Consider the following 13,365-nt stretch of genomic DNA (forward strand, 5'->3'; position numbering starts at 1 on the left):
TCCAGGAAACCTCTTCCCTTGAGCTGGTGGGACCAACCAGTTTGCCCAAACTGCAAACCAGGATCCCTCTTCTGGTCGAATTCGCTGTACAGAGCTACAGTGGGCCGGATAGCCAGGAATTTCGGACCCTGCTTGGGTTTTAAGGAGCGCACCTTTTATTTGTTGCTTTGTTCTGCTGCTGGTTTCTTGCCTGGGTAGTGCAAGACCCTCCAGTCTTCCTACTTTTGTCAGTCCGACAGTCATTTCAGGAACCGTGAGCCTGCAGGAACTACCAGGAACGTCCACTTCAGCGACAGCTTCCTCTCTGTTTTAAGGTACTGTGCAAATCCGGTTGATCGTTTCGTTCAACCGCGGTGAAAGTATTTGAAATCATTATCCATTCCGAGGGCTTGTCCTTCTCTTCTCTTTGAACTAACTTTTCTATCAACCAACCTCGTCCGGAAACCGTGCCACAAACCTTACCGCGAACTACCATGAACTGTGTGATCTTGAGCAAAAGACTTTTGACCCATTGACTTTGGCCTTAAGCCTTTTCTACCTGATTTTATCACTGTAGTTCCTCTTGTTCAATTGCCCTGAGTACTTAACTGTTGGTTTGATTTAATTTCTAATAACTTTGTCTTTCCCTCCCTTTTTAAATTGCTGGAGTGCCATTTTGCTCCCACTTCAATTGTGAGCTTAACTTGTCTGGAATTGAAGGGACGTGGTGTGGTGTACTAAGAGTGTGATTTTTAGACGACTGCTTATAATAGTGTAATGTTATACAACTGAAGAGTGAAATAAATGTATGTTCTTTTACTTGAAAACCTTGAGTCAGTGTTTGCCTGAATCATAGTAATTGCTGTCCTTTGTGTAACTATTTGATACTGCTCACTTACTCTTGAGATAAGTCTGGCTGCTCAGCCATCGCTACCACTTTAACTGTGTAGTACAGGCTTGTACCAAAGGTGAATTTGTACTGTCACTTGTAGTCTTAATTGTGTGTGGTGTTCCCAAAGGGTACTGCATATAATTATGCCTAACACAGACTGCAGAATACATAAAAAGGGAGATGAGCCTGGCCCATTTCCCCTGTACACAAATCACCAGTAAGCGTGCCAGTGTCCCTAAAGTTCAGGTCAAGGATCCTAACTGCAGCTGGGTTGTACAAGTCTGTGTTGGGGAGCTGCGCAGTAGCAGCTCTCGCCCGGTGTCATTGTTGGATGGCGGTGCGTAGTGTGCCCTGCTGCCGCATAGGTTCCTCGCTTTCCACCTAGCAGCTCTTTCTCTCTGGAAATCTTGTAAATGGAGCTATCTCTCTGGAGGCTCTAGTGGGATGCTAAGTTGTGGGTGATCTGCTGAACACCTTGATGCATAGATGGGTCTGATACAAGAAGCGTCCTCATACAGCGGTATGGGGTGATTATCCGTGATACTGCTCGAACACATATAGGTACTTAACAGAAACTGGGGCACAACCAACTGCCACCTTCCCCCTCTGTGGCAGGAATGGCTTTGGCTTCCACTCTGGTAGACCCTCACAACCCGGGCTGAGAGGTGGGGGCGTCTCCATCCTCTTGACAAGGTCTGTCTACTGACCTTGACACAGGAAGCAAAATGGCCTGGTCGCAATCTCAGCATGGAAGACCCAACTCATCCCCTAAGTGGAGTCTGCAGGCGGATGCAGGCAGCCTTGCATGGACTTATAGTAGCAGAAAACTGCAACTTAGATATAACTAAACCACAGCATCCAGCCAGTATAGCAAGATGGTGTAAAGATGCAGCAATGGTGGGTAATCCTCCAGGAGGGAAGTATTAAACCTTCCAAGATCCAGTAACAAGAGAGTGGGCATGGATTGGAGAACCTTTAAGTATCACTGCTGTTAGGGGCTGCACAAAGCCACCCCACTGATCACAAGATGGGGCAAGGAACAGAGGTCACGTAGACAACCATTCTGGTTAGCCCTTATCACTACCACTCAGCCTAGGCCATCACAGTGGGATGTGAGAAGCAGTGCCAAGAGACATGTACTGGTCGAAACCAGTAGAAACCAAGATGGTGACTGCCATACGACCTCACAAAGAGCCCAAGTGGGCAGAATGCCCATTGTAAGTCTACCTCGCGGTTCCCTAGAACAAAGGAAGACATAAAATATAAAATGTCTGAAAGCTGGACTTCAAAAATACATTTGTGTCGCATGGGTTCCTAAAAGGTAAATTTGGTTACCAGTGCAGTAAAACGTCTTTTCCTCTCTTCCCTTATTACCCCATTTATTTTCATATAATTGACATTTTTAAATGTTTACTATTAGAACAGATAGCTTTTGTCGAAATATTTTATTCAACAGTGTGGTTCTGTTTCTTTCAAAAGACATTCCTGTCAGCCATGTGAAATTGTGGTGGATTGTGGAACATATTTCGACAAAAGCAGGCTTCATGGAAGATTGTTAAAGGAATTAAATGAAGCAATTCATTTTCTCAGCGATTGCAACATATCTATTCAGTGCAAAGAAAGAGATTCTACGATCATTTCAAAACAGGTGAGGGCTTTTAGTGAGCCAGTTTGTGTATATAATTCTCACATGGCATTTTACCTTGAGAAAGTAGTTTTAAATTTTGCGACATCGTTCTTTCCTTTAAGTGACTGAGATCTTCCTAAAATCTGTAATACGACACCTAGAAGATTGTTTCATATATACCTGATGTTGTGGCTGCTTGTCAAAATGTATCTGCTGATGAAGCCCCTCTAAATAAATGCTTTTTTATTTGAGCATATCCATCTTTCTTCGAGGTGAACCCATTTTTAAAACCATTGCCATCTTGACAAATATCAAAATTGTCTTTTCAAATAGATTGTGTTCTCCCATGTATTCCTCATCTTTGATATTTTCAATACCCAGCTTTGCTGCTTCGGAAGTTTTTTTTCAGCAGGGGGCGCTGTGCATCGATGCCTGTCAACTCGATGGCCCACGGAGGCCTCTGTCTCGATGTCGACGTGACCCAAGGTATATGTAGCACGCGCAGCACCCGTTGGCTTGAGTTCCATTTTTCCATGCTTACCCTTCGGATACGGTATGGTTTATACCTTGACAGGAATATCTTCGATAATTTCTTCGAGTAAATTCTTTATTCTTAGAGTGAATCCGTGAAGAATGGGTCTGTCTTCGGCGTCTTCCACACCCAGGTCGGTTTTCAAGAAATGCTTTGACTGCGGTGCAAAGATGTCCGTTCTCCAGCATGGGGTCTGGCATGGATTCACATGCTCATGAATATTCCCCGTCGTCAGGCCGGGAATCCTCGGTATAGAAAAAAAATCAGTATCAGTTTCGTTTCTGATCTGTCTTTCTTAGTAGTAACCAATCACTGGTCTCTGGGTCATACTGCCCGCAGCCAATGACTGCCCTCTCCCTAAGCCCCGCCTCTGGCAGCCATCCTCAGATTTTTACCGCACGTTCAAGTGTTGGGAGTCCTCGTGCTGTAGCTCTCGAGCTTTTGCTGCGTTTTCGCGTTTTTTCAGGAGATTTTTATAATTTTTCGGTTAAAAAGAGCCTCAAGCTCCACCGTTTCTACATCCGACCAACAGGGACCCATTTTTGTAGTTTTCTACGCCCCTCAAGGGTGAAGATTTCGTCGAGTTACGCTTTTGGAGGATTCCAGAAGTTCCGAGGCCTACCCCGGACATGGCCCAGGAGAAAGGAAGCTCGACGCCCGGGAAGCTGTTCAGGACCTGCCCTGGATCCCAGCTTCAGAACGTGTTCAAGGAGGACGAGCATTCGTTATGCCTCTACTGTCTCCATGAGGACAAGACGCACGTGGAGAAGGACTTTGCGTTTTGTGGGAACATGTCGGAGCGGACCATGAAGGATCGCCACCTCCGTCTCGCCAACTGGCTGGAAGGTAAGAGCCCGTCAGGTGAGAAGAAGAAGAAGTCCGAGCGGTCTTCTAAGTCCTGTGAGGGCGCCCCGGCGACGGGGGCCCAACAAAAGGCCAAGCACTGCAAGTCCGCTGGCACTGGGAGCGCCGAACGGTCGGGCTCCTTGGCTTCCAGGCAGGGCGCATCCTCCTCAGCGCCATTAACCACGAGCCAACGCTCCGGCTCGGGTGAGAGGAAGTCCGAGAACCCGGCGAAGCTTCTGGAGATACCCCGGTCGATCTCGAAGATTCCGGCAGAAGGGGAGCGAGGCTCGGACCCTCCCCCCAAGGTGAAGGCCCCAGGCGTGCAGAAGGTGACGATGGCCTTAATTCACCCTGCTAAGACCTCGATTGAGGATGTCGCAGCAGCCCTGGCTCAGCCTGTGGAGGCTACGCCAGTGGAGGTGACCTCAGGATCCAGAGTCTCCCTGCCACCGCGGAGGGAGTCGTCTTTCAGGCCCATCGAGAAGACCCCCACGAAGTCCCCGTTGGAAAAGGAGGGGGAGGGGCAAGTGGCCATCGTGGATACGGACACGACCTCTGAAGAAGAGCTCATCGAAGTCGTGGAGGAGGCCCAGCCCACCGGGAGGGATCCCGACGAGGGCGACGACGAGAGCGACGGTGTCGCCGACGAGGTTCCTCAAGAGCCCTCACGCCCGTCGTTTCCGGTGCCGCAGGACACTTCGGCGGCCATTTTGTCAGCGATTCAGTCCTTATGCTCGGAGATAAGGACAAGGTTGCCCCTTCCCCCGACGGAGGTACCTGAGCCAGACCCGATGGGGGAACCGGAGCTGGGAACTTCGGAAAGTCCACCGCATAAGAGGAGGACGCATCCTCCGCCACCTCTCCCACCTCTGCGGCCCGCTCTGCCTTCCCTCCGGTCAACTATCCACGGGGATGATACAGGCACGGACACGGCTACGACAGGTACAGATGACGACGGAGGCGACGACGGAACGTGTCCCCTGTCGCCCCCTGCTCGGGCGTCCCCGCCCGACGAGATTGGATCCTTCCATGCCATGATTTCCAGGGCATCCGAGCTCTTAAAGCTCTGCCCCGAAGAGAAGAAAAAGGAAGGGTTCCTTTACCAACGGCGCGAGGCTAAAAGGAAGATGGTCCTCGCCGTACCACTTCTGGATGACATCTGGGATGAGGGGCTCTCCCTCCTCAACAACCCTGCCACGGCGCCTGAAAAGAGGGACAGGTACGAGAAGAAGTACCGGGTCCCCGGCACTGCCCCATTGTGCCTTTGGGCACAACCTACCCCGGATTCGGTCGTCTCGGCAGCAGCAAAGAAGAAAGCTGGGGGGGGGGCATTGGCCTCGACATCAACTTCCCCGCCGAACGGCGAGGGCAGGAAGCTGGATACGATGGGACGATGGGTCATCTCATCCGCAGCGACGACTATCAAGGCGGCCAACGCCCTGGCTATCGTAGCCCGCTATGACAGAGTGTTGTGGTTCAAAATCGCCCCTCTATTGGATTTCCTTCCGGACGCCAAAAGGGCTGAGGCCCTTGAAATCTTACAGGAAGGTGAGATTGCTTCGGACCACGCCATCACGGTGGCTACGAACATCGGCGACACCAGTTTCCGTCAGTTGGGCAACAGCGTTTGCCTGAGACGACGAGGATGGCTCAAGGTGACGGATTTCCGCCAGGACGTACAAACCAAAGTTTTGGACATGCCCTTCGATGGGAACAACCTGTTTGGAAAGGCGGTTGATGAGTCCCTTCAGGCTATCAAGACAGACACAGAGACTGCCCGGGCACTGGGAGTTCTCCAACCACGACAGCCGTCCTTTCGGAGCGCCAGAGGCAGACAAGGTGCCTCCAAGGGATCCAGCAGTCGCTCCTCGACGTACCGCCAAGCGGCAAGATCTTCGTCTCAAGAGGCTTACAGGGGACGCGGCAAGTCAGGTGGTGCCCGCCATCGTCGACAGGGAGGTGAAGGAGGCCGCCAAACAAGATTGAACCGACAGTGGGGTCGGGCACCCGCCGAAGCACCCCGGTGGGAGGTCGGCTGGCGAGGTTCGTCAGCGTGTGGGAGTCTATCTCCACCGACCGTTGGGTGCTGGACGCCCTGGCCCAAGGGCACGCCCTCGAGTTCCAGAAGAAGTGACCTTGCGTTCCACCCGTGGCCAGGAAGGAAAATCACGTCCCTCAACTACTGTTGGAAGTAAGGGCGATGCTCAAGAAAGGGGCCATCGAACTCGTCCCAAAGAGGCTTCGGGGCTCCGGAGTTTACTCAAGGTACTTCCTCGTAAAGAAGAAGACAGGAGGATGGCGTCCCATCCTGGACCTGCGACGAATGAACAAGTACATCAAGGCACAGAAGTTTCGGATGGTCACCCTCCAGCACGTGCTGGGACAGCTGGAGGAGGGCGATTTCCCTGACGTCGTTGGACTTGGAGGATGCGTACTTCTACATCCCCATTCTAAAAAGACACCGAAATTTCCTCAGGTTCGTGGTCCAAGGGCGGCACTACCAGTTCAAGGCCCTCCCGCTCGGATTGAAGTCGGCACCCAGGGTGTTCACCAAGAGCCTCGCACCGGTGGCGGCGCAGCTGCGCCTACAGGGGATCCACATCTACCCCTACCTGGACGACTGGCTCATCTGGGCAAAGACAAGGGAGCTCGCCGTGGAGCACACTGCGAAGACCGTCCAGCTGCTCACGGACCTGGGGTTCTCCATCACCTTTCCAAAATCCCACCTGGTCCCGTCGCAAGTCGCCCTGTTTCTGGGAGCCAAGCGCGACACAGTGGCGCGGCTGGCCTCGCCGTCGGAGGAACGGACCAGGACCATCCTGGGCAAGGTCCAGCGTCTGCTGGCCAGGGACATGGCCAGGGAAAGATCTATAAAGTCCCTCCTCGGGATGATGTCCTCTGCATTTATCTGGTGCGCCTTTGCAGACTTCGGATGCGCCCCTTACAAGAATTCCCTGACGCCAGCTGGGTCCAGTCAACGGGCAGCTTTGAGGACAGGATCCCACTCAACGAGGCGTTCCGTCAAGTGATCCGGTGGTGAGGTACCCGCTCTCATCTGTCGGCGGGCACGGACTTTCAGACCCCAGCTCACCAGGTGACGGTGACGACGGATGCCTCCCTGGAAGGTTGGGGAGCGCACTACGGAGATCTTCACGCGAGAGGCCTTTGGCTCCCGGAGGAGAAGTCACTACACATCAACATCTTGGAGCTCTGCACAGTGTTCTGGGCCCTCAGGTCTTTTCTTCCGTCCCTCAAGGGCAAGGTGATGAGGATCTTCACCGACAACACCACCACGATGTTCTACATCCGGAAGCAGGGCGGAACCAGAATCCCTTCCCTATCCAAGGAAGCCCAGAATCTGTGGCATTGGGCCGTCGCCCAAGGGATGTTTCTGGTGCCTTTTCATCTGGCAGGAATAAAAAACACCATTGCCGACTCACTCAGCAGAGAGCTGCGCTCGTGCCACGAGTGGGAACTACGCCAAGATCAAGTGGATCGACTCTTCCGACGATGGGGCGAACCCCAGATCGATCTCTTTGCGACGGCGACCAACTCCAAGTGCCGGAGGTTCGCCAGTAGGTTCCCCCAGCTGAGGAGCATGCGCGATGCTTTCTCGTTTCCCTGGGGCGGCCTATTTCTTTATGCGTTCCCTCCGTTGCCGTTGCTGCTCCGGCTCATCAACCAGCTCAAGAGGTCCCGGTGCAGGATGATCCTCGTCGTGCCGGCGTGGCAGAGACAGATCTGGTTCCCGGACCTTCTGGACTTGTCAGCGTCCACACCAGTCAAGCTGCCGTTGGATGCGGATCTTCTCTCCAGAGAAGGAGGCGCCATTCTTCATCACAACCCAGAGTCGCTGAACTTGCAGGCCTGGCTCCTGCAGCACTAGAGTTTGGAGGATACGACATCCCAGCCGACTGCAGAGAGGTTCTTGCAAAGGCCAGGGCGTCCTCAACTCACAAGTGCTAGGGACATAAATGGAAGAGGTTCTCTGTCTGGTGCCGTGCACAGAAGATTAACCCTCTGCAGATTACGGCCCCTCAAGTATTGCCGTACCTACTGTCATTGGCCAAGGCTGGACTAGCTCACGCTTCCATCAAGATACATCTGGCCGCCATCTCACGATACACCAGAACTACGTGACGGGCGTCCTTGTGGTCTCATCGACTGGTGAAAGAATTCATGAAGGGACTATTCCGTTTGTCCCCGCCGGTGAAGTCCCCTGCCAACGTGGTGCTGACCAGGCTCATGGGGGCCCCATTTGAGCCTGTGCATTCGGCACTGTTGAAGTTTCTGTCATGGAAGACAGCATTTCTCGTGGCCATCACCTCCGCACGACGAGTGGGAGAGATCCAGGCCCTATCTTGCAAGCCACCATACTTGACTTTTCACGACACGAGGACGCACCCCTCCTTCATGCCCAAGGTCCCTTCGGTCTTCCACCTCAACAAACCCTTGGTGTTGCCAGTTTTCTTCCCGTCGCCTTCGTCACCGGCTGAGAGGACTCTGCACTCGCTGGACGTAGCTAGAGCGCTGAAGTTCTACTTGGACCGCACAAAAGAGTTTTCGGAAGACGACATAGCTGTGTGTAAACTTTGGACCTGTGAATCAAGGGAAGGCTCTCTCGAAGGCTTCCATTTCCAGATGGCTCTCCGGCTGCATCATGCACTGTCACTGGTTGGCAAACCGACCGCTGCCCGGCCATCCGAGAGCCCACTCGACCAGAGCGATCGCTGCTACCACGGCGTTCCTGTCTGGTGTGCCCCTGCTCGACATCTGCAGGGCTGCGACATGGAGGTCGACGCACACCTTCACGAGATTCTACTGCATCGATCAGGACTCCAGGGAGGAGTCCAGGGTCGGCCAAGCAGTGCTGCGCAACCTGTTCGCTTAAGGTGAGCCTGGTGAGGAGGTAAGAGATGCTTAATGTTGAGTTGTTGTATTGCTTAATGTTGAGCCTGTTGCCACCTCCCGTGGTTGTGCCTGTGTGTACTGCTATGTATTCTCTTATTCATGAGCATGTGAATCCATGCCAGACCCCATGCTGGAGAAGGAACAAGTTACTTACCTGTAACTGTTGTTCTCCAGCATGGGTCTGGCATGGATTCACATGCGAACCCTCCCGCCTACACCTCTGCGGCTCTTCACTTGGTCATACTGCCACTTTACGTGCTACCAAATCTGAGGATGGCTGCCAGAGGCGGGGCTTAGGGAGAGGGCAGTCATTGGCTGGGGGCAGTATGACCCAGAGACCAGTGATTGGTTACTACTAAGAAAGACAGATCAGAAACAAAACTGATACTGATTTTTTTTCTATACCGGGGAATATTCATGAGCATGTGAATCCATGCCAGACCCATGCTGGAGAACAACAGTTACAGGTAAGTAACTTGTTCCTTACGGACCCCCATAGGATCTGCCTGTGGTGTCTGGGGTCAACACATCTGTCATCGGAGTGTGAGGACAGCCTGTCCATAACAGCCAAAGCCCTGAGAGAGCGTAGAGGGAAGCCTGCATCAGGTAGGGGACAAAAATCCCCTTCGACTCCTCTGAATAAACAAAAAACTTCAGACGAGTCGCAAAAAGAATCAACGTTCCCGGTCACTTAGTGGTTCACACCACTTGTCCTCTAGACACGTAAAGAAATGGCGCTAGAGATCGCCATCATCTTTGTCTACAAGTTCCTCACCGGAACGGGTCGTTTGCCCACTAAATCTAGCTCACCGGCCCAGTGGGAAGAGTTCAGATTAAGAATGTTAAAGGTGTTCCAGAATGCGGCCTTGTGTCATGATTCCTATCCCTGATCCCCCCAGTTGCAACACCCCCCTGGCAGCAGCCAGGTTACAGCCCCCCACAATGACTCCAAGGGTCCAAGACCCATCAACAGCAGACATAGAGACAGTCCTGGCACCTCTGGTGCAAGGCTCATTATCCAGCATAAGGTGAGCCCATTGTGGGCCTAAATCCAACATGGAGGCACTTCCTGTAGCTCAGTTTCATAAACTGAAGCATGCAGACTTGTCTTTTGGGTGTGGTCGAATCTTCAGGTGTGGCTGGCTATGAAAGCCACGCCCGAACTGGAATTCACGCTCCGCGTTATTCTGCACTTCTGCAGCGTAACGCTCACCGTGACCAGCTCCAGCTCATCTGCTTCTCCGGGTGACCTGATTCTACAGCATCACTCCTGGATTCCACCGGCACCTGCGACCAACAAGGACAATGTTATTCAAGAACGCTTTCCTGTGAGTAGCGGCTCCAACTTCCATCTGCTCATCAGTCCTTGCTCAGTGGTTCACCCGTCTCCGGAGCGCTCCGCAACCTGCAAGAACAAGAACAGCGTTAGCGGGAATACTTACCTGTGAGTAACAGCCTCATCCTCCATTCATGCTCGGTGGCTTCGCCATCTCCGGAGTGCTCAGCGACCTGCAAGATAAAAGACAACATTAGCAGCAGGTTTGACATCACGCTACGCTAAGCTGCAACGGCGACGGAAAGACAAGCAAAACCCATTAATCACTTACCTGCACACCCGGCCATCGAACGATCTGCATTCCGGAAGGTCAGCGCACAAGCTCCTGCATGATGGAGAGAAAGGAATACAGGTTAGCAACTGGCATATGTTGCGCAGCGCTGCGCTAAGCGCTAAAATACTTACCTCAGCCTTAATCATCCGGCGTAACGTCTCCACAACAGCAACAATTACTGTGAAAGGCTGAAAGAGACATTAAGAGCCAAGAAAGGGAAAAAACACCAAAAAGCACAGGGAACGAAGACTAAAAGACACTTACCTGCACACTCTAAATAAGTCAGTGTCTCAGCCGGACTGGACCCGACGCACGGGCAGAAGACCAGTGAAGTAACTAGGCCTTCAGAACGCCCTCAACAACACGCGCCCCTGCACCGAGTCGCAGGACGGAGAGCTTCACGCACAAGAAAATAAGGTGAGGCATAACCCTGAGGGAAGGGACTTGGTCAGTGGAAGGTTGGAACCCCCATCACAGGCTCAGCATCTAAACCTCCACTCTCCTGTTATAGAACCTGCCCTCCTGTCAACACACAAACCAGCAGAGAGGGGTACAGGTCGGCGCATAGCCTCCCATCCAGCATTGTGTGGCGCTCGTGGATATCAGGTGAGCGTAACACCTTGCCACCCCCTCGACTACACGCAAAAGCCATGCTCCGGAAGACCTCATAACCTCATAAGCACAAGAGCTGTGCGTCTTTGGACCTGACGGGCAAGACTCCTTGAGAGCGATCGAAGGATCCCTTGAATCAAGGAAAAGTCCCCTAGAGGACTGAGCCATCGACATCATTGAGGCTGAAAAATTCAACATCAACACCGTCGGGGTCGAACGGTGCATCATCGACGCTGATAACTTATGACAAGTGTTAGGCAACATTGTATGCAGTACCCTTTGGGTGCATTACAACAACCATAACCTCCTGGCAATAGGAACCCATCCTTTGGTATAAGTCTGTACAACACAGGTTGGTAGCGTGATTAAGCAGCCAGGCTTATCTCAAGAGGGGTCAATGTGAGCTGTAGGGGAGTTACACAGAGATTCACAGTGACTAGGGATGTAACGGTATAACGGTATACCGTTAAAGGTACCGTGAACCACTTAATTGAACAATAATAACCGTCACATTGTTTATACCGTTCATACTGTAAAGTGTGCTTTTCAATCTGATTTGGAAAGGCTGCAGTAAGCAAGTGCTGCGCAGTCTTGGTCTTGCACTGTTGGATGTGCCGTCTGCCAAGTAGTTTCAGTTGGAGCAGTTTTTAATGCCATTCCATAAACCACACGTGCCTGACACAAAATCAATATGTTAGCAATAGGAAGAATAGATACAGTGCCAAGAAGGAAAAGGGTTTACTTTGGGTTGGCGGCTTTGGGGTTTATATATTTATAATGGATAATGTTCTCTAAACATATGGCAATGGGGGAATTTCCCTGGTTCTATCATTGAATTTACATATAATAAGTCACACTGCGAAATTCACTCATCTCTGTGGGTATTCCCTGCTGCCATACCAAAGGTTTGGTTTACATGTCCGTGAGGGGAGGGAGGGAGGGAGGGAGGGAGAGAGAGAGGGAGGGAGGGAGAGAGGGAGGGAGAGAGGGAGGGAGAGAGGGAGGGAGGGAGAGAGAGAGGGAGGGAGGGAGAGAGGGAGGGAGAGAGGGAGGGAGGGAGAGAGAGAGGGAGGGAGAGAGGGAGGGAGAGAGGGAGGGAGAGAGGGAGGGAGAGAGGGAGGGAGAGAGGGAGGGAGGGAGAGAGAGAGGGAGGGAGAGAGAGAGAGGGAGAGAGAGAGGGAGAGAGAGAGGGAGAGAGAGAGAGAGAGAGAGAGAGAGAAGGAGAAGAAAAAAAAAAAAAAAAACACACACACAAGCATATACTACCATCAGCCTCCATTGATCGGTGGCATGCAGGTTATCAAGATGGCAACATGTTCATCTTCACCAGTAGCCAGTGGGGGAGCATAAAGCCTAAATGACCACTTAAGAAAAGCTATTCAGTTTGCTTTGCCAGTTGCAGCAGGGCTCTCCCCCCCCTCCTCCTCTCCACACGTGTGTTTGGTGGAAGCAAGGCATTTCAGTGGAAAGTATGTTGAAAAGCCCAATTCTGGCCCTGGGTGCCTGGTTTTGTTTGTGATGATAAATCTGTCCATTTATGACCTTTTAGAAAATATTTGTTAAGATTAGTTAACTCCACCTGCTATACCGCGATAACCATGATATACCGTCATTTGGCAAGAAGGTTATCGTACCGTCATAAAACTAATACCGTGACACCCCTAACAGTGACAAGTATCCAAATGAAAACTTACACTCAAGGTTTCTTGAATAAACAAGTAATAGGTCAAAGAAAAAGGTTATTGGAACACACAAGAGAACAAATATTCTCAAGCAAGCAAATACTTTTGGATCCCCCAATAAGAGTCATTCAGTGGAACAGGCTAAGCCAAAGTCAATGGGCAAATGTCTATATGAGCTGAAGCACTTCTTTGCAGGTAAGTAAGAAAAGTCTTTGCACAATGAAGACTTTGAAGAAAAAGAAGAATCAGTGTGTGGCCACAAGCTGTTAGACTTGTGAGGTGTAGAAGATGCACGCAACTCTACAACAATAGGTAAGTTCCCTCAGAATTTACAGTACCTGTTTTTTGAGGAAAAAGTGCAGCAGATGTGCAGGTCAGCAGATCTCACTGTTCCCGGGCCTTAGTCATGGGGCAAGAGGGAGGACTTCTGGGGAATCCTGCACTACAATGGGACGGTCACCCCTCCCAACCGGCAAACTTCAAACAAGTGGCTGTTCAGTGTTTCAGCTCCTCACGTCTACCGCAAATAGCAACACTGCGGTTCCTGGATGTCGAGATGGGCTTTCCTTCTGGGGTCTCGCACTCTGTTGAGGGGGCTAAGGCTCGGTCAGTCCTGCTTCCTGGGAGTCCGGAGGATCTTCCTGGAGCTCCGGAGGATCTTCCTGGAGCTCTTG

At 51.7% G+C, this 13,365-nt stretch overlaps 1 protein-coding gene across 1 annotated transcript in view; it reads left to right on the forward strand.

Moving 5' to 3' along the window:
* DICER1 (dicer 1, ribonuclease III) overlaps positions 1-13,365 on the forward strand; it is a 2,611,056-nt gene that overhangs the window by 453,177 nt on the left and 2,144,514 nt on the right. The window contains exon 7 of the mRNA XM_069637684.1: positions 2,351-2,519. Within this exon, the coding sequence (XP_069493785.1) occupies positions 2,351-2,519 (169 nt within the window). The remainder of the gene's footprint in view (positions 1-2,350; positions 2,520-13,365) is intronic.

Source organism: Ambystoma mexicanum, chromosome 14 (genome assembly GCF_040938575.1).
Source record: "Ambystoma mexicanum isolate Mex_15411 chromosome 14, UKY_AmexF1_1, whole genome shotgun sequence".
Lineage (NCBI taxonomy): Eukaryota > Metazoa > Chordata > Amphibia > Caudata > Ambystomatidae > Ambystoma > Ambystoma mexicanum.